Source organism: Archocentrus centrarchus, chromosome 7 (genome assembly GCF_007364275.1).
Source record: "Archocentrus centrarchus isolate MPI-CPG fArcCen1 chromosome 7, fArcCen1, whole genome shotgun sequence".
Lineage (NCBI taxonomy): Eukaryota > Metazoa > Chordata > Actinopteri > Cichliformes > Cichlidae > Archocentrus > Archocentrus centrarchus.
Window position 1 is genome coordinate 28,324,106 of NC_044352.1, and position 27,874 is coordinate 28,351,979.

Consider the following 27,874-nt stretch of genomic DNA (forward strand, 5'->3'; position numbering starts at 1 on the left):
CTAGTTGAACTCATGGTAGTACCATCATGGCCCATATTTTTGATGTGTTCTATATACACACATACATTATGTATATAGACACATATTCTATATACTCAATCATTGCTGCGCTAATGTTTTTCATTGGATGCAGTACGGCATGACTGCAAACCACTGCTAGTCACAGTTGTGTAGTGAGAGCTAAGCAGTGAAAGATGGCTGATTTTCTGTGGATTATGATAGTGTTTAAATGCATGTTGTAGCTTGAAATGCTTTACTTTAAAAGTCTGATCATTCACCAGCTGTTTAAGAAATCCCTAAATTCTAAAATCTTTTTTCACTGCATTTTGCTGCACTGCAAGCCACATTGCTATTTGCCACTCATTTAGGATCAAAAGAACAGTTTTTGCAGTCATGTAAAGTAATTTGAGATGTTATCTGACCCGCTTTACTAGGTGCCCAACTATTACAAGATAATCAAGCAGCCCATGGACCTAAAGAAGGTGAAGAAGAAGCTGCAGCTGCGGAATTCCCAATACTACGAGTCTATCCAGGAGTTTGTGTCCGATATGCGGCTGGTCTTCAAGAACTGCGCAAAATACAATGAGGTGAGCAGCATGAGTCTTGAGACTGCTTTGGGGAATGGCACCTGCTTGTGTGTGTGCATGCAGACATGGGTTAGACTGATATGGTTTGAAATTTGAATTGCCTGCTGATTCAAAAAAAAAAAAAATATTGAATTATTTGACCATTTTCATGGTCAAACAATACAAGGCAAACCATCATATTGGTCTAACCTGATTTTGAAGACTGCCTGGTATTTCAGATGGAAGTGGGTGTTTAGGGACTGCAATTTGTGTTCAGTTTTGTACACTTACTAACACTGGCTGTTAAAGGATGGAGTGAGTGTCACTGTGCTCTCTTCACACTGGCTGCAAGAACACCCTGTGACCCTGTTAACACCTTCTGCATTATAATGAAAACCCACATGTTTGTTTTTAATGGATGGCTGTGATTACTTGTATATTTTTAATACACTTCATATAATCTTCATGCACATTATCCTTAGGAGGAATAATGCACTTTCACATAGAATGGATGTATATATTTTTGTTGCTTTGTGGTACTGAAATGCTAGTGTGGGCTCAATTGCTGTTTTTATGCGCCACCTTTATGCACTGGAAAACAGCTGCACATGCTCATGCTTGATATTAGCTAGATGGATCTACTATAAAGTACACTGCTTATGTATTACACCCTCCAGCAACTCAAGGGCACATCTGCTTTATCAAGAAGTCTGGACTCAGCCTACCTTGAGACTAAATTTATTTGGGCTAGTAGTGATTGTAAACACTCTGAGCCATGCAGCACAACCTCACCATATATCTGAGGTGTAATACAGTGTGACTGAAATTAACAGCATTTCCAGTTCTCATCTGTGAAGGACTTTGGTCAAAACATCGTTTGATTAGTTTGAATGCAATATTATGGCATAGAAAATAAATTTCAGCTCGACATCATCACTGTAATGTAATAAGAGAACTCAATCGAAAGTGATTAGTAAGCTGTTAATTAGTGAGTAATGACTGACGTGTAGTTAAGATAGATTTAATACCATTATTAGTTTTAAAAACCTGAGAAATCACCCTTACTAAAATAAATTGGATTCCTCTGATAAGAATCAACAGCTGAGTATATCTGAAAATACAAAACAGCAAAAACAGAGAATGCTCATCGAGCCTGACGAGAAAAACCTTCCTACAAGCTTTGAATAGAGGTTTTCAAAGGCTTATGAGGTTATGATGGAAAGCTTTACTAAACTAGGAGCATCGCTGGTCCCATCTAGTTCATTGAGGCAAAATCCTCGAGAGATTATTTGAAGCCTTGGATAATGCTATTAGAGTTTTCTGGGAATACTATATTTAGCTGGTTACCAAATATACGATGGAGTCATTCCAGTGGTGTGTTAGTTGTGAAGTATAAACTTGAACTTAAGTAATTAATTTGTAGTTTTTTGGCATTATACCACCTCTATTTGGATAGAAGCACCGATAGATTGGAAACACAGAAGAGAGTGGGGCAAGAGACAGACAGTAAGGGTGTGACTGGTTGGGAATTAATTTACTGTTTGATGGCAAAGCTGCTATGCTATGGTTGCCCAAAAATAAATTTATTACATCTCAGTGGTGAAGAGATATCAGAGATGAGCTTTTTCAAAGCTGAAGCTACAACCCCCAAAAAGTTGGTACACTGTGTAAAATGTAAAATAAAAACAGAACGCAATGATTTGCAAATTTCATAAACCCATATTTTATTCACAGTGGAAGATAGAAAATATTCCAGATGTTTCATTTTGCTATTTCATGAAAAATCTTAGCTAAATTTGATGGCAGCAGCATGTCTCAGAACAGTTGGGACAGATACAACAAACATCTGGAAAAGTTAGTGGTACTAAAAAGAAAGAGCTGGAGGAACATTTTGCAACTAATTAGGTTAATTGGCAACAGGCCAGTACCATGATTGTGTATGAAAACATTGACGCAGAGAGGCAGAGCTTCACAGAAGTAAAGATGGGCAAAGGTTCACCAATCTGCAAAAAACCGCATCTACAAATAGTGGAACAATTTCAGAATAATGTTCCTCAATGTAAAAATGCAAAGACTTTGAATATCTCATGTAAAGTACATAATATCATCAAAAGATTCAGAGAATCTGAAGGAATATCTGTGCACGAGGGACAAGGCCGAAAATCAAGATTAGATGCATTAAAAACAGACATGATTCTGTGATGGAAATCACAGCATGGGCTCAGCAACACTTCCAGATTTCACTGTCTGTGCCATCCACAAATGCAGGTTAAAGCTCTGTCGTACAGATAAGAAGCCATATGTGAACATGATCTAGAAATGCTGCTGTCCTCTCTGAGTCAAATCTCATTTAAAATGGACTGAGGAAAACTGTTCTGTGGTCAGATAAATTAAAATTTGTAATTATTTTTGGAAAGCATGGACACCATGTTCTCTGGACTAAAGAGGGGAGAGACCATATTGCTTGTTATCGGCACTCAGTTCAAAGTCCTGCATCTCTGGGGGTGTATCCGTGCCTATGGCATTGGCACATCTAGAAAGGCACCATCAATACTGAAAGGTATACAGGGTTCTAGCCAGAAAAATTTCACAGGCCAGCGTGCATCAAGGACACCGGACAACTGTTTGCTAATGGCCGTGTTGCTAGCTAACTGTTAGAATAGCGATCTGTTCTGGTAGCTAACTGCTGAAATTCTCAACCTACTGGCTAGAACCCTGGGTATACACAGGTTTTAGAGCAGCATATGCTCCTATCCAAATGTCTTTTTCAGGAAAGGCCTTGCACATTTCTGCAAGACAATGATAAACTGCATACAGCAGCATGGCTTCATAGTAGAAGAGTCTGGTCCTAAACTGGCCTGCCTGCTGTTCACACATTTCACCAACTGAAAACATTTGGAGTGTCATGCAACAAAAAATTGGCAAAAAAGACCCAGGACTGTGGAGCACCTAGAATCCTATATCAGACAAGAATGGGACAAAATTCCTCTCCCAAAAGTCCAGCAACTCAGCTGGTCTCATGGTCTTAGTTCCCAGACTGTTCTTAAAAGAAGAGCGGATGCTACACAGTAGTAAACATGACACTGTCACAGCTTTTTTTTTTTTTTTTGGAGGCATGTTGCTGCCATCAAATTCAAAATGAGCTTCTGTTTTTCATGAAATAGCAAAATGTCTCAGTTTAAACATTTATGTTTTCTTTGTTCTATTATGACTCAAATGTGGGTTACATTTTACATAATGTCCCAACTTTTTTGAAATTGGGGTTATAAAACAGGAGATGTGACTGCTGGTGATACAGAAAAATATTCCAGACAAGTAAACTTGGGATTTACTAAAATTATCAGTAGCTCTCTGTCACTTCCTGTGTCCGGTGAGATCTTTACCTGCTGTTAATTTCTGCAGTAATGACCCGGGGATGCACACCTTGTGTTCGAGCACAGAAGGCCTGAACAGATTCCTGATCTGTTATTATCTTACCTGCCTATGCTGTGAACTCTTTTCTTCCCCCCCTGCTACTTCACTGTCTTTGTTGTAATGTTATTGCCCCTTTTTAGATGTCTCGAATAATCCAGGTTTATGATGAGGAGAAACAGATTAATACACAGGTAAGCAGTTTCAAATGGAGTGCAGATCTCCTGCCCCCTCCCACTGAGGCTCCTGCTGAGGCTCCCAGAAATGTTTTTACCCATTTATCCATCCCAGTGTAGAGAATTCCTTAGGTGACTGTGTGTTAGATTAGAGGGTGTTTTGAGGTTCATAATAAATAAGTCTAAAAATATTTGTTTGCTTGTATTTTATAATGTCATTATTGTTTACATTTGCTTTGTAAGCCATAGTACTTTCTATCTGGTAGCTTTTGTTTTTGGAAAGGGTGGAGGCTGTGTTAGTACTTTGGTGATGGATGGCAGATTGCCATTTAGGCTTTTCTTTCTATTTAACATGCAAATATTTGCTTTGTGCATGTTAGTAGTGGGCGTCAGAGGTTTTCAACCACTTTTTAAATTTTCAGATGTTGTATTTGACCCCTCTGGTTGATAAGAGCACTGAATTCTGTGGAAGCATGTGAAACTGGCCTTACTGAAATTTTGACTTCTTCCATTAATTGTGGAAATGTTTCATGGAGCCACAGTGGGACAGGGAGGCAGGAAATCCCTGCTCTGTACAGCAAGGTTGAGCCGGGGTTACCCTGCCATCAGGAGTCTTAACCAGATCTAATTTGTCTCCTCATTCTCCTCTTCCTCTTCCCTGCTTCAACTTATTCATTCTTCCTGCCCAATGGCACTCTCACACCGTCTTCCTTCATGTCACTCCTTTTCCTACCTCCTCCTCCTCTGGCAGGCGGGATCAGAGATGGCGATATCTGGCAAGGCAGTGAGCCTGTACTTTGAGGAGAAGTTGCAGGAGATGTTCCCAGGCCAAAGCTTCCCTGAAACGGCTGAACCCGAGTCCCCGCAGGAAAAAGAAAAGGAGGACGACAACACGGACGACTCTGAGGACGACTTCATACAGCCCCGACGCAAACGGTTGAAAACGGATGAGAAAGTGGTCCACATCAAGTGAGAGCCCGCCACAAAGGAAACAGGAGAAGTGAAAAACTGTCTTCCTCACATCCCACACTTCTCTTTGGAGACAGGAAAGACACAAAAATGATGAGATTCTGTAGAAGAAGCTTGGTTTATCTCATCCTTGCCTTTTGAAAGAATTATTCCCAGCTACACTAGACGTCTGCTTTTCTGAGAACTCTTGAGGACTGAAAGATGAAGAGCTGCATTTCCTCTTCATTTCATGGACATTCAGATTTGCTTGTACAGGTTTTTAAGTAGGCCTTGTTTTGCAGTAGTTAGCAATCTGTCATTTCTTTTCTATCATCCATTTTCATATGTAGATTTGTTGTGACAATTGCTTTATAAAAACGAGATCCCCTGTTCTGTTTAATGTATTAAATATATACTTTGAGCTGAAGCCTACCAAGTATTTGTATGACTTTGTGGAAACGTTATGTAAATAAGAGAATCTAGCCCTCTGAAGGTGTTCCTGCCGTATTAATGTTTGGGTGCGTCATCAATAAAAACCTGTTCTTGAAATATAACGAAGAAAATGTGTGGTGTGGAATAGGTTTACCTGCTGTAACCTGTTGTCTTGATGGCATCTCAGCCTGAGAATAATACTAGTTTGGGCCTTGCATGTATGATTTCAGGGTATCCCTTTGTGCTCACAGCGGTAAAAAGTCTCCAGTCCAGTTATAGACCTATCTTTGACAGGCAATGCACAAAAAGCCTGAGCCTCAGTCAGGTACGCATCAGCTGTAATTATTTGCTCTGGGTCTTCAGGCATACTACTACACATTAAATAAGGTCTGAGTAATAAACGATTCTTTTAACCTCTCTCGACGTTTTCTACAACCTTCATACACATGACAGTAACTAAAAGGCAGTCAATGACGTGTGAAGTATGAAAAATGAACAGTTTCCTCTTTTTTTTTTCTTTTTTTTTTTTTTTTTAACCGCTGCAGTGTCATTCCTTTAAAGGAAACCGGAGACCGACCTCGGCGTCTCCTCGTTGCTGTGATCACTGACATAAAAAACCTGAGCGTCTCCTCGGGTCCAAACTTGTCTACTAAGAGCACGTGACGGCGGAAATTTGGGAAATAAAAACCAGGGCGCTGACTGCACAGTTTAGGCGCTGAGTCAACCACCTGTCAGCTGACACGATTTTCCAGCGCTTTTTAATGAGGAAATGAGGAATCCTGTCGCTCCGCTCCGGTTCAACGTCTGACGCTGGAGTTGATCGGCTTTTTCAAATAGGGTAATAGATTGTGTTTTATATATTTCAAAAACATTTTTATTGTAATATTTGGCCATTTTGTAACTTCTAACAAAACTGCCTCATTTATCCTCTCGAGCTAACTTTAAAGTCTGACTGCCTACTGAAATGCAGTTATAGTGACCAATAAAGGCTCGAATAACTAATGTTGGCACACAATCCACTTTAACTTGGTGATATGTGATGAGTGTATGTGAAATGTGTGAGGCCCACTTCTGCAGGTATGTGACAATAACACGAAAACATACTGATATATGCATGTCCCGCAACCTAAACACTTTTTTGACTATTGATCTTTTCATACTGTACAACCTGAATTGTGTGAAGAAGAAAAATTCCTTCTCGACATTTTAATGAATTGAATTATCTAAAAATGAATATGTGAAAAAGTGTAGTGGTTTAAAATCAGGGTTTTGTCTGAACCCAACTCAAACGTGTAGTTTGAGGGACCGTCTCCTTTAATTTGGAGCGGCGAGTCACGTGACTCGTGACTCATGACTCGCTACTCCTTTGTGAGAATCCACCAATCAGCTCAGAGACGCAGACTTGTTTTGTTCATCGCTTGCTAGCTGCGATTTCTGAGAAGCTGTTTTGCTAAGGACTGCGCTGACACCGCACAGGCAAGATGAATTTGACACTTTAGTTAATTTGAGTGGGGTCTTTTGAGGACGTTATCCATCTTAAAGCCGCCTACGACATCCAGTAAACGGTTATCAGGCAGATGCTGCTTGGTAGCTTAGGAGCTAACACTATCTGTTTTTGTGTTTTGTCTAAAAATAGCGACGCTAGCCAACAGCTGAATGTGGAGGTGAAGCGGCTGTCTTTAATTTAGTTTCAGACGTCCGTAAAGTCAGTTTGAAGGTGGTTACATTGAAGTGTGCGGTCCGTATGTGATGCTGTTTTGCGGTGCCTAAAGCGCTGGTGCTGACCGTGTGGTGAAAATCTGGAAGTATCGGTTTCACACAGTAAGCGCTGTCTTCACAGGCTGAAGGTGTTTTTGCAGAGGCTTCGCTCTCCGTGAAGAACAATGCCTACAGACGGAGTCCTCACACGCACCGCCTTTGGATGGACCACTCCAGAAAATTTCACTTCTCTGTGTCCTAATGGGTCCAAATGGGTTTGGGAAGGGTTTGGGGAATGTGCCCAGGACGCCAGGGATATGGCCAGCGTCTACCTCGGCCTCCTGTCCATTCTCTGCTTCATGGTGTCTTCGTTTCCGTAAGTGTTTGTGATGGTGTCTGTGGCTCTGAGAGAAAACACGAACTTAACTAAATGTCCTGCATGTTTCCATCTGTTCTTTCTGTTTACAGGCAGTATTACAACTCATGTAAAACTGGGAATATGGACAGAGCCCTGTCCATTTGGTTTCTGCTGTTGTGGTTGGCAGGTGACTCCTGTAATCTGATTGGCTCCTTTTTGGCAGATCAGCTTCCGCTTCAGGTAACGTGAAGTGATGTGAGCCTTACCTCAGTGTGAGGTTGTTTCCCATGACAGTGCTGTCAGTTAATTTCTTTGTATTTTTAATGCACAACAGCAGTTTAATGTAGAAAATGTCAAAAACAGTGGCAAATGCTCTGTTGTATTTGTAGAAAATAAAATTGTAAAATGTCACAGCTTACATTTCTTTCATTAAAAAAAAAGTGTTGCATTTACATTTATATCAGCTAATTGTGTTTCTTGATCAGTAACTTGTTTTAGTTTTACATTGGACTGTACAGAAGCAAAAATGCACACAACATTTTTAAACTGCTTTTTTAAAGCAAATTCCAGGATGACAACTAAGTTTAAGGAAATCAGTTTTTTCCATTGATCTCTGACTTGTTTTGTCTTTCTTTATACCTGTCATCCAGAAATATACAGCTATTTACTACGTAATGGCTGACTTGGTGATGCTGGCTATGTATACTTACTACAAGATGAAGCGCAAAGCCTTTGAAAGTGAGTGATTTGTTTTTTGCCATGCAGTTTTCCACATTCAGCATAAAGAACCAATTCCTTTATGTCTTATTCGGGTCCCTGCTTAGAAATCTGTGCTATCGATGTGACACGAGGCTAATCTGTGTACTCTGTGCTTGTCTTCTCTCTTATTGATTGAGTAACCCAAGTGTTGTCTTTTCACCAGGGAGGACGGGTTTGCATGTGGTGGGTGTGTTCTGCATCTTATGCTTTGTCACAAGCCTCACCCAGCTCCCAGATGTAGGCACCCAGGAGGAAATCATTTCTTCTGGGTTTAGAAGTCGCTCTTTGCTCTCAGCCTCTAGTGTTAGCGCTGTCACGGTGAGTCCTGATCATTTGTTGAATTACTGGTTTGAAGAAAGCCGTTCTCTTTTCTGTGGTAATGTAGCATCTGCCCCTTTGTTCCTTCAGCCTTTTACCACTAAAGAGATCATTGGTTTCTGCATTGGGTCACTGTCATCAGTCCTTTACCTCTTTTCCAGACTTCCACAGATATACACTAATGTGAGTATGATAAAGTAGGGTTGGGTATGAATGTGTAAATATTTCAGCTCTACATGCTGCATACTGTAGGCAGCAGTCTATAAGGTTAATACCTGTGTGAACAAGTATCCCCATTACTGTTTGTATTACAGTGTAATACAAATATCTGTGTACCAAACATATATTCAAGCTCATATATATATGTTGAATGTAGGCTTAAAACACAGACATTTTAGCTTTAGTCAAAGAAGTTGAAAAAGTCCTTATTGTTATTCAGTAATGTGTTTGTTTTTTTCCCTCTCAAGGATGTGTGTGGGCTGTTTCTTCAGTATTTCTTTATTTAAGAAGGAAAAAGTTATTGGAAGTTAATCCTAAAGTTCTTGCTGTAAATCCCAAAATGTGGGTCAAGTGAAAGAAGCCATCTTTAGACTCCACTGTAAGTGGAAAACTATTACGACTGCTAAGTCTGTCACCTGACGTCAACCTGAGTCAGCTGCATTTTACTCAGTAAACTCTGCAGTTAATGCAGTATTTCTGCACTTAAAGTGAAGATGCATCTGCACTCACCTTCAAGAACAAAATGTCTCGGTGTTCAAACCTTGATGCATCTAATTGTATACGTGGTGACTTTATGAAGTGTCATGCATTCCTAATTAAATTAAAAAAAATTTTTTTTCACTTCCCCTTTCTGTTGTCTCATTTTCCCCCACAGTTCAAGAGGAAGTCGACAGCAGGAGTTTCTTATTTCTTGTTCGCACTGGTCATCCTTGGAAACACTACATATGGCCTAAGCGTCCTTTTGAAGAACCCTGACCTGGGCCAGGGTGAGAGCAGCTACCTAATCCACCACCTGCCCTGGCTCATCGGGAGCCTTGGCACTCTCACTTTAGACCTCATCGTATCCTTTAAAAGAGAATAAATCATGGAAGGTGATGCTGGGCCTCAGGGCTCTTCTACATTAGTTACAGTTATGTGTTACATTTTATGAAACGCTGAGCTGAAAGACAGCAGAGCTCCTCAGAGGGAATTAGGTGATTGTGTATCGAAACACGGTATGGAGGATTAAAGGACCAAATATTTGCAGGGAAGCTGGTCTGTGGTTAGGAAAGAAACGAGACAATAAAAGCTCCCCCAGTGATTCCTGTAGGCCACTTCTTTCTTTGCACTGCACTGAAATGGTAGACTGAAGTCTGTTTTTGGTTAATAATGACAGTGCAGAAGGATGTGGCTTGATGATGACTGGCATTTAGTGAACATACGACATGATCAGTCTGATTCTCTAATTGTGGGTTGTGGTCAGTATTTATCTAAGGGTATGTCTCTGCTGTCATCGTCTTATGCAGTTTATTTAAAGCTAAAAACTAATCAGCACTAGCACACGGGTCGGTACAGTGGAAATGTTTCTATTAATTCTGGTTGATGATAATCAGCCCAGTTTGCTGACCAGTAAACTCTGTTATTTTTTTATACTATAAATTATGGTGTTTGTCTTTCATTACTTTATGGTCAAATATTTACCGAACCAATTGAAGGAGTGGGTAGCGTCTGGTTTTGCATTTAAAAACAGTTTTTCTTAATGTTCTTTAACACCATTGTTCAGATCTCTGTCCAGTTCATGATCTACCGTAACGCTCAGCCACGGGTGGAGCTCAACCACGATGAGACAGCACCTCTGATTGGGAGCTAAACCAGCACACTCACAGTTCATTGGTGGGACTCGGCCAAACACGCGATGTCAGTGGAATCCTCATAACCACCTTTCTGACATCATCGGGATCTAAACTGTACACTTAATCTTAGAGATGTATTTATTATGCTGTGATCCTTTTTAATGTTTACAATCAATGTTTGTGTCTAGTTAGTACAACGGCAGTTAAAGTTCTTCACTTTTAGTGAGCTTAACTTTTAGTTTTTAAGGGACAGTTAAAGGTTTTACATGTCAGACACGGATGAAAACTCCTCCTGTCAGCCTGAGACTGTATTCACAAACATACTGAGGATAATCTGAGAACTCCAAGCTCGGACTGGAAATTTTGAGTAAAACATTAGGAGTTTACGAACGACTTGGAAAAACATCTGAAATAAGGGGCTGAAACCTGTATCCTATTCAGGAGGTTTGGTGGACCTGTTGCCTTTCTTCAGAAGGTGTGATAGGTCGATCATAAGTAGCCTGTTCATACGCTGGTAGTTATGCGTTTGCTTAGATTGATTATCATGCTGGTAATTTTACTGCTTAATCAATTTTATTATAATGGATTTAAAAAAAAAAAAAAAAAAAAAGGTTCAATTTTCTATAATCGGCTTCTCGCAGCAGCGGGGGTGCCTGCTTTACTCATTAATGGCCTTTTGTGAGTCTGCACTGTGTCACAAAATGATACCGTGGAAGGACTTTAATGGTGTGTGACAGACCCAAGCTTCATCACCTTTAGCCACTTTAATTTGTGGTGCTATAGTGGTGTGAGCTCATCTTTAACAAGAATCAACACAAACATCTCTGCATGATCGAGCCTGTTGTGCGATAAATTTGCCATTATTTGTTGCTTGGATATTAGTTTGCCTCTATTGTATTGTCTCCACTTCTTAAGAAACCATTAAGCCTGCTGGAAGTCATCTTTCCAACTCCTTACAGTTTTCGCTAAGCAGCTCCCTGGAGGTTCAGATGCTTTGTGAATAGGACCAAGGTTTTAACAGTAAGGGAAAAGTATTTTTTTAAATCTAAGAATTCTGACAATTTTAGGTCACACGTCTTTTTGTCAGCAGGAGCCACTCTTTTACTAAGAAGCTGTGTGAATACGGCTCCTGAGCTCTTGATATGATGCCAACGCACATATATCAGAAACTTGTTGATGCCACTGAGAGGTTTCTTTTTTATTCTGGTGCTTGAAGTTGTCTGATCATTGCGTGAAGCCCTGATCTCTGTAAACGAGTCTGATCTCATTTACAGTGTTTCAGAACACCTCCTGTAACTCCTGAAGCTTGTGTTATCGGGGGGGGGGGGGGTGAATACAGAGATGTGTCTAATTGGACAAAGAAGTCATTTGTATTTAGTCAGTCTTAATTGACAGTTGCACAAAGTGCCATGAATGGACCAGTTTTGATTGCACTGGTGATGAAATCACATCTCTTAGCACAGATTTTCAATACTTTGTTCATGTTATGCGTTTTCATTTCTTAAGTGTTTTGCACATTTTGACACGAAAGTCAGTACCTTCAGGATTGTTAAAGGTTTTTGGTGTGTTATGATACTGTAAAGATTAAAGTCAAAGTCATGAAGACCACATTTTCTCGGCTGCTTTCACTTTGAGTAAAGTCTTAATTGAGTCATTTGGGACAAAAAGAAAACCCTCTCTGGAGCTTCTCCCTCTCGAACAGTTACTCTCTTGACAGCACACTTTTTTTTTTCCTGCTCAGTAGAGGTCAAGGTCTGCTCTCAGCCTTAATTTTGACCTTTCGGCCTTTGCCTTCACTGACCTGAACCCCCAGTGACCGTGTTTGACCTGCTTCTGGGAGGCCTTGACGGCCTTGTTGTTTTTCTTCATTAGCAGATTCACACTGGCCTCCCAGTTGCACACCCACGCGTACCCACACATTTTCTCTCACTATTAAATATATATAATGCACTGAAAACACTAAGGGCCCACCCACAGAGGAAGTAAGGTCAGAACAAAAAATATTAAGGGTTCGGTGTGTGTGTTTGAGGGGAGGGGGTGATTGTGAAACAGTGGCAGAGAGATTGTTAAACATGCTGGGGAGTTAGCAGGAAGAGTCAGTGATAGGGCGCATCCATCCATCACCAGACTCGAACAAGAGGCTGTTTATAAACACGACATACTGGGAATTTCTTAATGAGATGAGTCCAGTTCCTTTGGGGGGGGGCTTTATGACTTGGTTATAGAACTTGGTTGCCAGTTCAAATCCCGAGTGCAACCAGAAAAAGGGCTGTTATGGGAAATTTTAGGGAGTTTGTTTTTTATCTGTTATTTCACACTAGAACTTTGTTTAAATTCAAATGTTTCCCAGATTTAAAAAAAAAAATGTATCCTAGCTTTTATTAAAAAAAAAAAACAAACAAACCTATGAATCCTGCTATCACTAAAGATCTTTGGTCAGCATGTGTAGCCAAAACACATCTCATGTGAAAGGTTCTGTTTACTCTGTGTGTGTGTGTGTGTGTGTGAGAGAGAGAGAGAGATTGAGAGAATAGAGGCTGGGCTGCTGTCAACTTTACAAAAGGCCAAAGCTGGACAAAGTGACATGACTGTGAGACAGTCGGCACAGCAGGAAGACTGGTGAGTCCAGAACCTCTAACTATCCCGAAAATAACCAAATGAAAACCTAACACTGTGTTAAGTCTAGATTTCATACCTCATTGTTCCACGAGAGCCAGTTTGTATTTAGTGGGCTCGTGTAAAATCTATGTGATCCAATCTGGATACTATAATGCACTATATTACCCCACGGAACCTGTAAAAATAAGGAAAACTAAAAATATATGTAAATAAGGAGAAACGTGCATTTTTGTGGCCTCTTTTCCAACCGTAGTGGACAGAGTGGGATAAATTGCTGCAACAGATTATTGCTCATTGCCTGTAACTGTCAACAGGACTAAGGATATTTATACTGTTATGATAGCTATAGTCTTACATGCCTTACATAAAGGGGAGCTATTTCTAGCTCTGCATTTTTATCCTTGGGCTCTGCTAAAGTGGCTCTGCATGGTTCAGAATGAAGTTATCGGCCTTATTCAGGGCCTGGGTGTAGCATCTTCATCCACTAAAGCAAGACGTTTTCACTTGCTGCTCCTCTCCCTTTAAGCCAGCTTAGTTCTAGTTTGCTGCTCCTCATAAACAAATTTTGGCTTTTGTAATAGTTTATATTTGACAGACTGAACATAAGGAAGAGTATAATGGTCCCCCTTTTGTGAAATTCAGTGTATTTCATCAAATCAAGCCTAAATAATCTGTTTATTCTGTCTGGAATATGGTTTCAAACAAATACTCCAAGTAGACGTAAGTAACAGTTGACAATTTACATTCTTCCTTGCGATAATGAAATCCCTCCCCAACCACTCTCACATATGCTGAGGCATAAGCTATGGACTTTACTCACAAAATCCGGAGGCCACTCTCATACGAGTGTCAGTTTCCTGTGAGGATCAGTAAACAGTCCGGGCCGTTATCGAGCCGCAGCTACCAGCCAGCAGCTGCCTGATAGAGACAGGAGCTGATCACACGGAGAGGACGTGCCGAACAGGATTTATTATGTGCTGAATTTATCTCTGGGCTTATGCTGTGTGAGTGATTCAGGACTAATGAGTTGTCGGTCTGGAGGATAGAGGGAATTTTGTGTTAATTGTAGTTTTCTGTGCCCGTGTTTATGTAGACATGACAGACTACAGAATACTCCCTTCTCATGTGGGTAGAGGCAAAAACCAAAGAGTTCACTGCAGAATCCGACTGAACTAACCATGCTTGATGTGAATGTGACCTAAAAGACTTCCCCTCCTACCCTGACATTTTTTTTTATGATATTCCCATGGGGGCTATGTTCAACACTGTGACACCTCCAGAAGATCCATGGTGACATTTACACGCTCTCAGATATTGTCCCCATCATTTAGCATCGCTCTCAGTGCTGCTGCCTGCTCCCTGCTCCCCTTCCATTCCTCAGGGGTCAGAGAGAGTCAGAGGGATGGCTTGTTATTGTGGTTTTTATTGCGACATATACTAGTATGCTGAGATGTGACACGCTGCCTTTGACAAAGAAATAACTATAACTCACCTCTGTGAGTTCTGGCAGTGGGTTTGTGCCAGAATCCATCAGCAGCCTATCACTGAGGCATTTTCAGTGATAATACTGGAGGTGATATTAATTCTGAAGTTGTATTATTAGTAGATTGCAGTGGGTCTCTAAAGCAGTTTTGGCTCGAGAGACAGAACTGGTTCCCTGACCATCTCAGTCTGACCCACAGAAAAGCATTAAGAGGCAGCATTATGCTAATCAGTCAGTCTGTACTTCCTGTTTCACTCTATTGCAGCTCTATATGTTTTATCAGTGCCCTTTGCAGTGGTGCCACAGACAACTGGCAAGATTTAGGCTAATTTAATGCATTAGTCCAGTCAACAATTATTATATTGTGATTATACTTTTTAAAGTAGTCTAGTTCTCCAGCTTTCTGAGGGTCTTCCAAAGTTTCTTTTGCTGAATCTATAAAAAATACTGAAGATAACACAATTTGACAGACACAATATAGTATTTCTGCACCAAAAAGAACTTGGCATATCTCAGCATAATGGTGTGCAGTGTGTCCTTCAAACATTTGAGGAAACTGGACAAGTGGAGGACAAAAGAAATGTCAGGTCTAAAAAAAACTATCCACAGCAGATGAACAGTATCTGAAACATAGTAAATGATCCAGCAGAGACCTGACACAGGACCTGAGAGATGCCTCTGACCCTTCAGTTGATCCATCTACTGTTCACTGAAGCCTCCTCAAAGGTGTCTCAGTGGAAGGGTGGCTGTCAAGAAGCCATTCATAAGGAAGGGAAACAGGGAGAAAAGACTGACACAAGACTGCCTTACACAAGAGCTGGACTGAAAATCAGTGTTGACAGGTCAGATGGAGTGATGAATGCAAATTTGATCATTTTGGTTCAAATTGCCACCACTGTGTACAGAGGAGGTCAGGAGAGAGGTACAACAGTGTCTACAGCCATCTGTAAAACACGGTGGAGGCTCTGTCATGGTTTGGAGCTGCATTTCAGTCAGTGTCAAAATTGATGGAATTATGAACACAGAAAGGTGCTATCAGATTTTGATCCACCATGCAATACCATCTGACTGGCAATGGCTTTATTTTTCAGCATGACAATGATCCCAAACACACTGCCAGTGCCGTAAAATCATACCTGGATAGAAAAAATCACAGTGGAACACTATCAGTCATGGATTGGCCTCCCCAGGGCCCAGACCTCTACATTAGTGAAGCAGTGTGGGATCATGTGGACAGAGAACCGAGCAAAAGGCAGCCAACATCCAAAGAAGAGCTTTGAATGCCCTTCAAGAAGCCTGGAAAACCACTTAAAGAAATGATGAGAGAGCTGCCTGAGAGACTTCAGGCTGTGTTGTCATACCAGATACTGACGTTAATGCTTGTTAGAATTCTAAAAATTGTTTCCATGTGTGTTTGTACACATTTCAATAAATCACGGTACCTATTTTTCTTAGTTAAATGTAAAGAATATAAAGAAAGTAAGCACACCTCTGCCATCAGAAGCCAGTATTGCACCCTCCAAATAAGCACTCTTCCAATTGCAAGATGTTTGTTGGATTTGTTCATGTACACAGGATCATAATTCAGTTGGCAGGTTCAGTGTTAACCAGCCTCACACTTTCTTCAAGCAGACTGATACAATTCAGCTGAATGAATGACTGCAGGCTACCTAGTCACGAGAAAAGGCCAAACAAAACCAGAGTGTAGCATTTCAGCCACCATGCTTCACAATTGGTATGAGGTTCTTCTCATGTGAAGCTGTATTTGGCCTGTGCTAAACATTTCGACTGTGGGTTTGCTCTAATGATCTTTTTAGACACCAAAGAGTTGTTCCTAGCACTCTCTGCATTGTCAGATTTGTGCAACTTCTGATTGACGCATATGCTCCAACAGAAACAGGTGCAGGTCCTGTGATGAACTTTGGTTATGGTTTTAGATGAAGGAGGCTGACTTTGTGCTTTTACAACATTTAAGTAGACTGATTTAAGATATTTTGGAGATCTTTTAAAATCCTCATAGGCATTCACAACCTTTCCTCTGAAGGCCTTGGACACCTCTTTAGATGTTAGATCTTTAGACCCCTGACCCTAGTTATCAAAGAAGGGTTCCGCCCTTTACTTACATAAGTAGGGTCTAATCATTCACACCTTATCATTTGTTTGAGTAAGCACTTCTTCAATGAGGAACAATCATTTACTTGTTTAAATCTGTTGAAAAAAAGTACATTTACATGGGATTCATTTATTTTCCCCCATGAGATGGATATTCTTCTCACACTGGTTTCACTGCTGATTACATAACGTGTTTTTTTTTTTTTTTTTTTTTAAATGTAATTAGTTTATATGCAGTGTTATTTGCAAACCCTGTCGTATTTCAGACTCTTATTTGTTGTTATTCAGCATAGATTTTTGAGAAGTGGGGCACATTTCTTGTTTTATGCACCTTTTCTGTAGGTTTTAGGTTGTACTTTTCCACTGTGCTGTGACCACATATATATCAATTTACCCTTTGGACATCCACTTCAAAGGAAAAACACTGTGTAGCCAGCAGCTACATTCCTGTTTCATTTGTCAGTGAGACTGATCGTGATTGCACCAGCGAAGGCTACAGTTTCACTGAGAATGATTGGCTCTTCCCTAACCCTCTGCTATCCATAAGTCAGACCTGATTCCCATAATGAGCCAGTGAAAGAGATGATAGGTGGGCGGGAGGATACTATTAATCCTCACTAAGCATGCTGCGTGTCAACCAGCCCTGCTCGGAGATTTACAGGCCTGTGATGGGGTCACTCTTCTGTCTTCTCTGGGTGGTGCAGGCCTTGACTCCTTTTGCTCTGCCCTGGTCTGGTTAACTGTTTGTGGGGGAGGCCGAGGACCCCGAGAGCCTTAAATCTAACTGATGTCCAATATTAACCGCAGCACAAACAGAACAGTGGTAAACAAAAGGAAGAGTAAACACAGTGCTGAGGCCTGGAGGACAAATATGGGCAGTTACATTCATGGCACACAATATAGATACGGTAAACTTAAAAGAACTGGTTTTTGTTTAATCTGAAGGGAAACTTTAAGGAGGATTTCTTTTTATTTGAAATGTGAGATTAATAGAAAACATTTCCTTTGCCCAGTCCAGCTGTTGCACTCTGTTATACAAACCTCAACACGCAAGGAGTAAAGTCACCATCTTTCCCCAGTGTCTTCTGATCTATGACGTCCTAGTCAGGTCCAGCTGTTTGGACACACAGTCCCATCCCCGTCCCTCCTCGGTGTCCCCCACTTTCCCTTTTGTCTATCCCCCTGAGATGTGAAATCCCTCCTCCAGCACATCATCCACCACAGACCAAGAGGCTCAGCTGCACTGCTGCTCTTAGCTTTTTAAAAATAGGCTGGGATATGAGCCTGGACAGCTAAGAGACCTGGACGCATCCTGGGGATTGAGGAATGTCTCCACACTTCCCAGATCCTTCATATCTGCGTGAATCCTCCAAGTAATTGTCTCTGTGTGTTTATGTGTGTGTGTGTGTGAAGACAGAGCCTGTATTACTAGTTGAAGAGAGAGGCTTTTCTGTCCAGATGAGAGAGTGGACTGAGTTGGAGATGAGCTTCACAGCAGGGGGGTTTCTCACCGCCTCGGATGGTTACTGCTCCGCTGAGCAGCTCCAGTACTACGGTGAGTCCACAGTCACGCTCGCGCTCCTGCTTCTTTCTCTTTGGTGTCTTCATCTGCTTGACTTTTTTTTTTACTTTTGCTTCTCCTTTTACTCCTGCTTTCTCTTCTGCTTCTCTAAAAAAAAAAAAAAAAGCTTTGAGTTTATAGACATATTACGTTTATAATATTCAACACTGACTGATGGAATTTTTTTATTCTCTTAACTAAATCTCTGGCACTCATACATGTAAATGAGCACTTACATAAAAACGGGAAAAACTTTGTTTCTTATGCAGTTTGAATGAGTGCAGACATTTCATTCACAAAGAACTTCCTAAATTATCAGTCGGTGCTACTGTAAAATAATTCAGGTGATGCTGCCGTGAAATCAGTGGTTTTACTGGCAGGGAAATATTCCCACAGAGCATCTTTTGTTGTTTCCTCACTTATCTCTCCACACAGATACTTCTGGTTTATTTACTTTTTTTAACAGGACTCGAGCCTTCATTCCAACACAGTCAAAAGGAATTTCATCTGCGGTTCTCCCAGAGCTGAGATCTTAGATGTCTAGAGCTCAAAGGGAGCATCATTTTTCAGAGCCAGTCTCCATATAACCCTGTAATCCACAGAACACACTGTCAGTGTTTGTATAGGGATTATTTCTTCAGGAGAAAGCGGTTACTATGGACACCGTTCACGGGTTCCTTCTGGTTCACCTGAGCAGATGAAATCGAAATGAGGTACAGAGTTTAGTGTTAGAAGAGGGGAAATGTGGTTTCTGCTGTCACTTCTGCTCTGACTCTTGTGTTTTATCTGGTTTGTGTAAATTTATACTTTGAGAGGGGGCGAAGTTCCTTTAAGTCCTTGGACAGTTCAGCACTTTTGTATCTGCTGATCTGGAATAAACTGCTGGCTTAAAATGAAAATTTGAATTGAAGAAAGAACACAATTTTATAATTTATAGCCAATAACAAGAGAATCCACACTGCGCGCCAGACATTAGAGACTTGAGTCTCTTCACCTCTTCGGCTGCTTTATTACATTCAAAGATTTGACACTGTGCACTGGCCGCATAGACTGACATTAAGTAAGTGGGTCGTTAATATATTATATTATTATATGACCGCCTTCTGTGTGCAGTGCAGCCTCGTTCACTCTGACAGCTGATGAATGAACACTAAGCCTTTATTTACAGCGTTTGAGAACTCGGTGACATGGAAAAAACAGTTCTTGAGGGGGATCAGCCGGCTCACTGCCTTCGCAGCACGCAGAGAGGCTGAGCGTGCATCGGAGGATCTATTTATACTGACATGTATCATCAACAAAGTCTCCCTGTTGTCTCCCCTCCTGCCCTTTGGAGAAGAAGGAGGAGGACGGTGGGGGCTGGAGGGGGAGCTGCAGGGGGCGCTTTGCTGGTGTTGTTTGGCTCCCTAGCGTGCGTGGGATGGAAGGGAGGCTGAGGAGTGTTTAGACAGCGTTCAAATGGTTTACAAACAGTGCGAACCACAGCTCTGTCACACAGTGAGAAAGCAAGGGCCACCCCCCCCGTGTTCCCTGTCCACCCCACCCCGCCAACCCATCGCTGGCTTAGTCGGTTAAAGACAGGAAACATCTGCAGAGAGAATGAAAGCGAAGGGCTAAGGGGGAAATTGAGGACTAAGATGAGTTAATAAATAGGATTTCAACTGATCATAGTGGGGACAGTAGTCCACTAAATCTGAGATGCAGCAGGTTCATCAAAAGTCCTCGTGATGTAGGTCCTGAAGCCTCACTTAACACTGAAGATTTATGACCAATGAATGGGAGCATGACACGCAGGGACTCTCGGAGGTGAAACAGACCACATGCAGGATGAAGTTTTCATTTTGCCCGTTTTTAAGGTTGCAAAAATGGGAACGGGTTTGACATAATCATGATATAAACTAAAGAACGGGCTGATGGGGGTGTGGCTACTCAGATTTAGATTGAGAGGTTTATTTACTGAGATATCAGTTGAATTACTTCCTTCATCAAAGGGTGGCTCTAACAGTCTTACACATAAAGGTCAATTTTCTCATAACGGGAAGTCGAGTCTGAAAATGTAACATGAGTGGAGTGTGAGCTTTAGCGATGCTGCTCTGTGTTTTTTCCCCTTCTCTGTTTCCTTTTATCCTGTCTTTGTTCTAACATAACCTAACCTGCTGCTCGCTCCACGCATTGTCAGAGGGTTTAACACTTGTCGAACCGCAGTGAGTGTTAAAAGGCAGGATATGGCGACCTTTGCCGCTTTGATTTGTTTATTTGTTTTTCCCCTTCATGGAAGCGCACCACAGAATCCCTGTAGTGTAAAAACTGTATGCGTTACTCTGTTACTGCTTCAGAGCTACGAGGATGCCCAGATTCATGTCAAAGCTCAAAGACATGCTTCACTTGCAGTACTGTGCAAAAGTCTTGAGCCACCCTTCATTTCTTTATATTTTGCTATTGAAAGTGAAAAATAGGTGCAGTGATTTATTCAAACATGTAAACATACATGTAACTACAGCGTATGAGGTAAAAACAGAGTTTGTACAATTTTAAGGAGCTTGAATGTCAGAATCTGGTGCGATCACCTTTGTTCTCCAGCACAGCCTGAACAGCGTTCTGTCATTTCTTTAAGTAGTCTTCAGGAATATTTGTCCAGGCTTCTTGAAGGACATTCAAAGCTCTTCTTTGGATGTTTCTGCCTTTTGTTCTGTTCTGTGTCAAGATGATACTACACTGCTTCAATAATGTTGAGGTCCGGGTTCTGTGGAGGCCATTGTGTGTGTGTGTGTGTGTGTGTGTGTGTGTGTGTGTGTGTGTGTGTGTGTGTGTGTGTGGTGGTGGGGTACGCACGGTGGATCAAAATCAGATGGTACTTTTCTGAGTTCATAATTCCATCAATTTTGCCAAAATCCCCCAACACCACTGGCTGAAATGCAGCTCCAAATCATTTTTTTTTTTTACAGCCCTCTCCTGACCTCCTACATACACACATCTTTTGCGTAGCACTCTGAGAATCACCTTGTTGGTGTAAAAATGCGATTGTATGCCTGTCAAACTGTGTTATCTTTGGCATTTTTCATAGATTCAACCAAGGAAATCAGGAAAATCGTGTTTTTGCAGCAGGCTGTGAGCAACAATTTAAAATGGGTTCTCTCCTGTGTTGTCTGTTAAGTGTAGACACAACACTGGTTCATCACTTGAGTTGAGGTGTTTTTTGTTTTTTTTTTAATTCTTGAATGATTCATAGGTCAGTGTTAAGTGGCTTAACAAACAAAAGAAAACAGCTGAAAATGGTCAGGTACCAGGACTGAAAATGAGTGAAAAAAGACTTTTGCACAGTACTGTATCTACATATAACCATTTATTACTTAAATTAATTGTAAATTAATTACTCAAATATATGCCTTAGTCCTTCCTAATCTTCATGTAACATGTTTTATCCTTTAAGTTCCCATTTCCCAAAAGTCCCGAGGGCTGGGTGGGCTCTGCGTTTAATCAGTACCTAACAGATCCCACAGCAGTCGGATGGTCCAGCTGCACTTTAAGAGGCTGCCAGTGGTCACACATGTTTTCTCAGAGGAGGCAGTACTTGCAAAACACAAACGCCCGACCCACAATCGGAGACGTTTCAGGTTGTCCCAACAATGAACTGAGTGAGTTACAAACTTGAATGAAGCATCCAGAAAAAGGGGAGAAAATAAATCCTAAATGGCACTGGGAGTTCTCAGCTGCATCCTGTTTCAGCAGTCTGAAAAAGTTCACAAGGTCTCACTCTCAGCTTTTTATTGTATCCCATAAGAGCCATTAAAACAGTCATGAGTCACGTAAAATCACATTCCTGTGACGCTTTTTGACTTCAGTCGGCGTCACCGAGTTTCCTTAAATGTTCATTCATGGTTCAGTCACGCCAGTGCAAGTGCTTTGGTTCCTGTAGTTTACGTACTGTGTGTGTGTGCGTGTGTGTGTGTGTGTGTGTGTGTGTGTGTGTGTGTGTGTGTGTGTGTGTGTGTGTGTGTGTGTGTGTGTGTGTGTGCGCGTGTGTATGTGTGACACATTTGGACTCTTGATAATACTGAGAAGATTTCATTTTGGGACGGACATCTGCTATACCTGTGATAAGTGTTAAATCATAGCACGCTGGCACAATTTAGGCTCGATAGATTCATCACGATACCCCACATACAGTCAGGGAGAAATGAGGAAGACTACTGAGAAGATTTGTGGATGTAATGAAGGAGGACATGCAGAGGGCTGGTGTGACAGAGGAGGATGCTGGGATAGGGTGAGATGGAGGCAGATGATCTGCTGTGGTGACCCCTAAAGGGAGCAGCTGAAAGAAGAAGACATTTCTTAAAAATTGGGTGCAGCACAGGCTGTGTGATACTGAAAGGATAATTCAAAGATTATCACCTAAAACCAGCAGTTTGTCTCTCATTATTTCAAACTCCCCGTTGGTGGCTCCGGCTGATGATCCATTTGTCCCTAACGAAGCTGGAACTCTTGGGTTCCAACCTTTTTTCAGTTCCATTTGTGTAACCAAAAAAATTGGGATGCTGTGAAAAATGTAAATGAAAGCTGAATGCAGTGATTTACAGATCTCATAAACTTGTATTTTGTTCACAGTAGAACTTGTTTAAGAAATGTTTAAACTGAGAAAATGTATCATTTTAAGAAAAATCTGAGCTCATTTTGAATTTGATGGCACCAACATGTCTTTAAAAAATTGGGATGAGTCAAGAAAAGTGAGTGGCCCTCAAAAGAAAGAGCTCGAGGAACATTTTGCAACTAATGAGGTTAATCGGCAACCTGTCAGTAACATGATTGGGTATTAAAAAGAGCATCTTAGAGAGGCAGACGTTCACCAGTCTCCAAAAGACTGCATCTCTTTAACTGTCATGTCTAATGCTTGGTACCGGTTTGGTATGATCAAGGGAATGAAAGCTGAATACAGGGTGGGTTCAAATTGCAAAGTCACATTACAATTCAGCTGTCATAATGATTTTTTTAAAGGAAACTTTATTGTGTTCATTCCCAGCTCCACATGTCTATCACTGGACTCTACGAGAGCAGCTCTGAATTACGATTAATCAAAAATAATCTTTATCTTATACTGGGCCTTGGTGCAGCCCCTTTGTTCATTATCTGTCTGAAACGAGCCACCCTCCCTTTAAGCCAACTTTCTTCTGATTGGCTGCCCCTGGCAAATAAAAAGCAGGTGGACCTGTGCCTGATATGACCACATTAACAATATCATCTCTCACCATACGGACCAGATTAACAATTTTGTCCATGAACCTTGATTTCAGACATGCTGGCTGACCCTCTGGGCTATCCCCTCCAGGACTCTGACCTCCAGCTGCTCCCATACAGCCAACAACAGTACAGTGCTGCCAACCTGCCCTTTTCCCACTATGGTTCTCCGCCCTCCTCCACCCCTTCTCCCTCCTCTTCCTCTTCCTCCTCGCAGCTCTGCAACCCACCGTACCACTATAGCCCTCACTGCCTGGAGGCTCCTTGCGATCCTAGCCCTGAGCCTCACTGTGTGGGCCACACGCAGGGGCTAGGATCTGTGGGACTGCCACTCGGGCGGAGGTCACGCATGGGGTTAGGAGGGAAGAGCAGAGGTCAGGATGAGCTGTGTGTGGTGTGTGGTGATAAAGCATCAGGGTATCACTACAACGCTCTTACCTGCGAGGGATGCAAAGGTATGTATTTGATCATTTTTTTAATCTTTCATATCTTTCTATTTTGAAGCATTAGCAGGTCCTTTTTTTTTTAACCTTTCACTGCAGGGTTCTTCAGACGTAGTGTCACTAAGAAAGCTGTGTATCACTGTAAGAGCGGCGGTAGCTGCGAGATGGATATGTACATGAGGAGGAAGTGTCAAGACTGCCGTCTGAGGAAGTGCCGTGCTGTGGGAATGCTGGCTGAATGTAAGGTTCAAATACAAGAAACCGATTATCGTAATGTAATCGGAGAAATGACTAGTGGGACTTCTAAAAATAATATCTCACCTTATGCTTGTGTGGAAAGTAATACTTTGATTTTTCTCTCGAGGCTTGTTGACTGAGGTGCAGTGCCAATCCAAACGTCTGAGGAAAGGAGGTAAAGGCAGAGGGCAGGAGGAAGAGGAGAACACAGACAGCAGGAGAGTCAGCTCTACCAGCAGGCTACCCAGACAGGTGCGACACACCTGGGCTGACTGTCTGTGCTTGAATGGACGCTTTCCTAAGTTCAAGGTTTAAGATTAGTGTCACACTTGGGGTAAAACTGTTCAAGATTTTACATGAAACCACAGCAGTATCAGAGAATTACAAAAACTAATGCAGGGTACTGTAATTCATCAGGAAGCAAAGGGGCCACAGTACAGCACAGTAATAATAAAGTGTATTTAAAGCCAGGAAGCCTTTAAAGTTTACAGACTTATCAGTATAACTGCCTCATGATTAAGGCACTGGATCAGACTGTAATTACAGCTGTGCATTTTGTATTGCAGAACACGGTGCTCTCAGACTTGGAAGAGAATGGTAGCCTTATTCTTTCAGCTGCTACTCCGGTGCTGTTAAAGTGCCTGAGAGCAAGTAAAGACCAAATTAAAAACATAATTTACACGTGTAAGGTCACCCAATAGGCGGTGGGTTTTATGTGCCTTGTTTTAGGAGTATGTTGCTCTGTTGAGGCTCATAGAACCATCAAATTGCTTTAAAATTGAGTGTAGTAGTAAACAAAACAAAATGAAGAAAAGCCTGAAGTTAAGAATCTATAGTTCTTATTGATGCTCACCGGGGACAGTCTCTAAAATACTTGCATTTACTCACTCAACAGCTACTGGTTGGACTGCTGTTTGAATGTTTTTTTTCTAACCCAAGGAGGCTGAACTAGTCTGATGATTTTGGCGCTTACAGACTTTTCCTCTACTGCCACCAGGAGGTTCATGAGTGTTTCTTTTTAATCTGCATGCTGTGTTCATTTCCATCTACACCAGGCTTTGTCTGCCAGTTTAACCCGAGAACAGAAATACATCGTGGACAGGATGGTGGAGGCTCATCGGCTCTACAGAGCTCAGGACAGTAGCAATTTTAGGGTACGTTTCAGTGCAAGCGCGTACTGCAATGACAGTTTTCCTATTGTTCTTACCATGTTTTGTTTTGTTTGTGTGCATGTGATCAGGCATATGAGTGGCTGTGTCCAGAAGAAGTGGAGGGCCTGTCTGATGTTTTGTCACCCGGCCTACAAAGGCTGCTGCAGTTTGCCAGGACAGTGCCAGGTAAGGTGAAAGAGAAGCCGCCAGCTTTAAATTGTATTTGCCTGAAAAAGTAACAAGATAAGAGGATCAGAGGGAAAATATTCTCAAATTTAAAGGAGATTTAAAAAAAAAAAAAAAAGGAAAGTGACTATCTGTTCACAAGCTCTTAAGAAAGTTTCCAGAATCTTAAAGAAGAGTAATTTAGTCCCAAAATCAAATCAGTGTATTTTCCTGCTGGCACAAGATATTGGTTGTAGAAATATCTGCTTTCTCTTGAATATAGTGGAACTAAATGGTATTTGCCCAGTGATGCTCAAAGAGCCCCTTGTTGAGACCTTGTTGGCAGTTTTGTGTCAGATCTATTTTTTTTTTTCCTACTTTCTACATCCGCCAACCATACAGTTATTTAATCCTACAGCTCATTGATTCCTGCAGCTCCCGGAGTAAAATTTGGGAGTTTTATCATCTTGAGACAAATCTGCTGGGGTCAGGTGTTTGAAACCCAGTGCACTTCTTGAGGGATTTATTTTCAGTAATCCTTTATGTCACTTTCTGTAATTTAATGTTTAATGTATGGTATACAGTAGATGTGCTTATTCCACATAGTATTATAACCACTGTCTACAGGGAGGGGAAACTGGTGTCAGTTCAAAGTTGTACAAAGTGATTCCTCATTCTGTAGTTAAAGAATTCAAATAATAGTAATAATAACAACAATTAATGGTGTTCTTCTCACAGGTTTTGACCTCCTTGATTTCTCAGACCAGATTGCTCTCCTATCCATCTCTTCACTGGAGGTCATGTTCCTGCTCTCTGCTCAGCAGTTTTCCCACAGCCCAACAAGCCCCAGTCCAGGTGAATAAACCACCAGGAGATGGAGGAAAATAATGAGACGCACACAAACTGTATGAAATAATCTTTCATTTTTCTCCATTAATCAGCTCTGCAGCTTTTTGGTATGTCAACGCACAGCTGTCTCAGAAATGTAGAGTCAAAGGAAAGCATCCACAGCAGGACACTCATCAGTTCAGGTGGGTACACACACACACACACACACACACACTCCTTAATATGACTGGCTGTGGAAATATTGTTCAGACAATAAATGAATTAGGACTTTTATTTTTCTTTCAATTTGCTGGTGTAAACAGAGAGCAGTGAGGATCTCTTTGCACCAGTGCTCAACTTCTTCCACAGCATAGTGGCGCTGCGGGTGACGGAGGCCGAGTACACCCTGCTTACAGCCACAGCTCTGCTCTGCTCAGGTCAGACCAGGAATCTAATGACCCAGTCTGCTCATTTCAGCTGTAATTCTGGACTACATGTTTTACTTTGTTGTAAATGCAACATCACGCTGTACAAGTGTCTCTATTTGTCCCCGTCTGTAGACCGTGCATCCTTGCAGGCAGCCAGCTGTGTTGAGAAAATGCAGGAATTGATCCTGGACCTGCTGTCCAGGGTGTGTGGGGCCCAAGCTGGGGCAGCACGCGGAGGCGCGCAGAGGTTTGGCCGCCTGCTGGGCAGACTGACAGAGCTGCGAACCCTCCGCCACAACTACCTCCTCCTGACGAGACAGCAGTCTGGACACTGACAATGAAGATGTGCAGGAAGTGATGAAAATCAGTAATCATCTCTGGGGGATTTTATGTTTTAACTTCAATTTAAAGACTTATTTGTACAAACACTGTCTTAGAATGGATTTGAATTAATATAAATGGGACAGTGTGGAACCAACAGCTCGACTAGGTGGAAAAACTGACCCTCGGTCCTGGGTCATTTAGGAATTTTAGCATCCAACAGGACTGAAATGTGATTGTGGGCTGCTGCGCTTTGTTTCATCAAAGAAACCTTAATAGGTCTTTTTATATTTGTATACATTTAGCATTCACACTTTCAGTACTTCTCACCTTGCTGAATAATGTTAAAATAAATCATAAAAGGAAGATTGTGTTCTAACTGGAGTTCATCAGCCAAGTTCCTGCCAATTAACACTTGGACAGGTTTCCTAGATCCTGGCCTGCTTGACATTTAAATATGTTATAATGAACATACACTCACAGTGCACCTTGCTAGTGCTGGGCTGGACCACCCTTTACCTTCAGAACTACCTTAATTCTTCGTATATTCAACAAGGTGCTGGAAACATTCCTCAAAGATTTGTTAGCTGAACATCCATGATGAGAAGCTCCCATTCCACCACATCCCAAAGATGCTCTGTTGCATTGAGATCTGGTGACTGTGACGATCATTGTTATGTTCAAGAAACCAGTCTGATGCGGTTTGAGCTTTGTGACATGGTGCATTTTCCTTCTGGAAGCAGCCATCAGAAGATGGGTACACTGTGGCTATGAAGGGATGGATGTGGTTGATGTTTAA

The 27,874-nt window shown here is 41.6% G+C and overlaps 3 protein-coding genes across 10 annotated transcripts in view; all 3 read left to right on the forward strand.

The window, feature by feature from the left end:
* The window catches only part of trim33 (tripartite motif containing 33), a 34,006-nt gene extending 28,346 nt beyond the window's left edge, over positions 1 to 5,660 (forward strand). For 2 of the 4 annotated variants that reach the window (XM_030733432.1, XM_030733434.1), the window contains 2 exons: positions 435 to 587; positions 4,905 to 5,659. In XM_030733432.1, the coding sequence (XP_030589292.1) occupies positions 435 to 587; positions 4,905 to 5,126 (375 nt within the window). In that variant the 3' untranslated portion in view covers positions 5,127 to 5,659. Of the gene's footprint in view, positions 1 to 434; positions 588 to 4,120; positions 4,172 to 4,904 lie in introns of all 4 variants that reach the window. The other 2 variants (XM_030733431.1, XM_030733433.1) reach the window with 2 other exon arrangements.
* A 576-nt stretch (positions 5,661 to 6,236) lies between these two features.
* On the forward strand, positions 6,237 to 12,115 carry slc66a1 (solute carrier family 66 member 1). 3 transcript variants are annotated; one of them, XM_030734792.1, is made up of 8 exons: positions 6,237 to 6,371; positions 7,374 to 7,607; positions 7,700 to 7,829; positions 8,240 to 8,327; positions 8,512 to 8,666; positions 8,757 to 8,849; positions 9,541 to 9,726; positions 10,429 to 12,115. In XM_030734792.1, the coding sequence occupies exons 2-8, from the start codon at positions 7,417 to 7,419 to the stop codon at positions 10,513 to 10,515; spliced, it is 930 nt and encodes a 309-aa protein (XP_030590652.1). In that variant the 5' UTR covers positions 6,237 to 6,371; positions 7,374 to 7,416; the 3' UTR covers positions 10,516 to 12,115. The 3 variants fall into 3 exon arrangements, with proteins under 3 accessions (XP_030590652.1, XP_030590653.1, XP_030590651.1); XM_030734791.1 differs by lacking the exon at positions 6,237 to 6,371 and adding an exon at positions 6,902 to 7,009; XM_030734793.1 differs by lacking the exon at positions 7,374 to 7,607 and having other exon boundaries at positions 6,262 to 6,371.
* Positions 12,116 to 13,078: 963 nt separating this feature from the next.
* Positions 13,079 to 27,693, forward strand: nr1h5 (nuclear receptor subfamily 1, group H, member 5). 3 transcript variants are annotated; one of them, XM_030734128.1, is made up of 11 exons: positions 13,079 to 13,117; positions 18,126 to 18,267; positions 23,594 to 23,957; positions 24,045 to 24,185; positions 24,310 to 24,434; positions 25,238 to 25,336; positions 25,423 to 25,519; positions 26,237 to 26,353; positions 26,440 to 26,529; positions 26,650 to 26,763; positions 26,887 to 27,693. In XM_030734128.1, exons 2-11 carry the CDS (start codon positions 18,232 to 18,234, stop codon positions 27,087 to 27,089), a joined length of 1,386 nt encoding a protein of 461 aa, XP_030589988.1. In that variant the 5' UTR covers positions 13,079 to 13,117; positions 18,126 to 18,231; the 3' UTR covers positions 27,090 to 27,693. The 3 variants fall into 3 exon arrangements, with proteins under 3 accessions (XP_030589988.1, XP_030589986.1, XP_030589987.1); XM_030734126.1 differs by having other exon boundaries at positions 13,085 to 13,117; positions 23,559 to 23,957; XM_030734127.1 differs by lacking the exon at positions 13,079 to 13,117 and having other exon boundaries at positions 17,855 to 18,267.
* Positions 27,694 to 27,874: the final 181 nt, after the last annotated feature.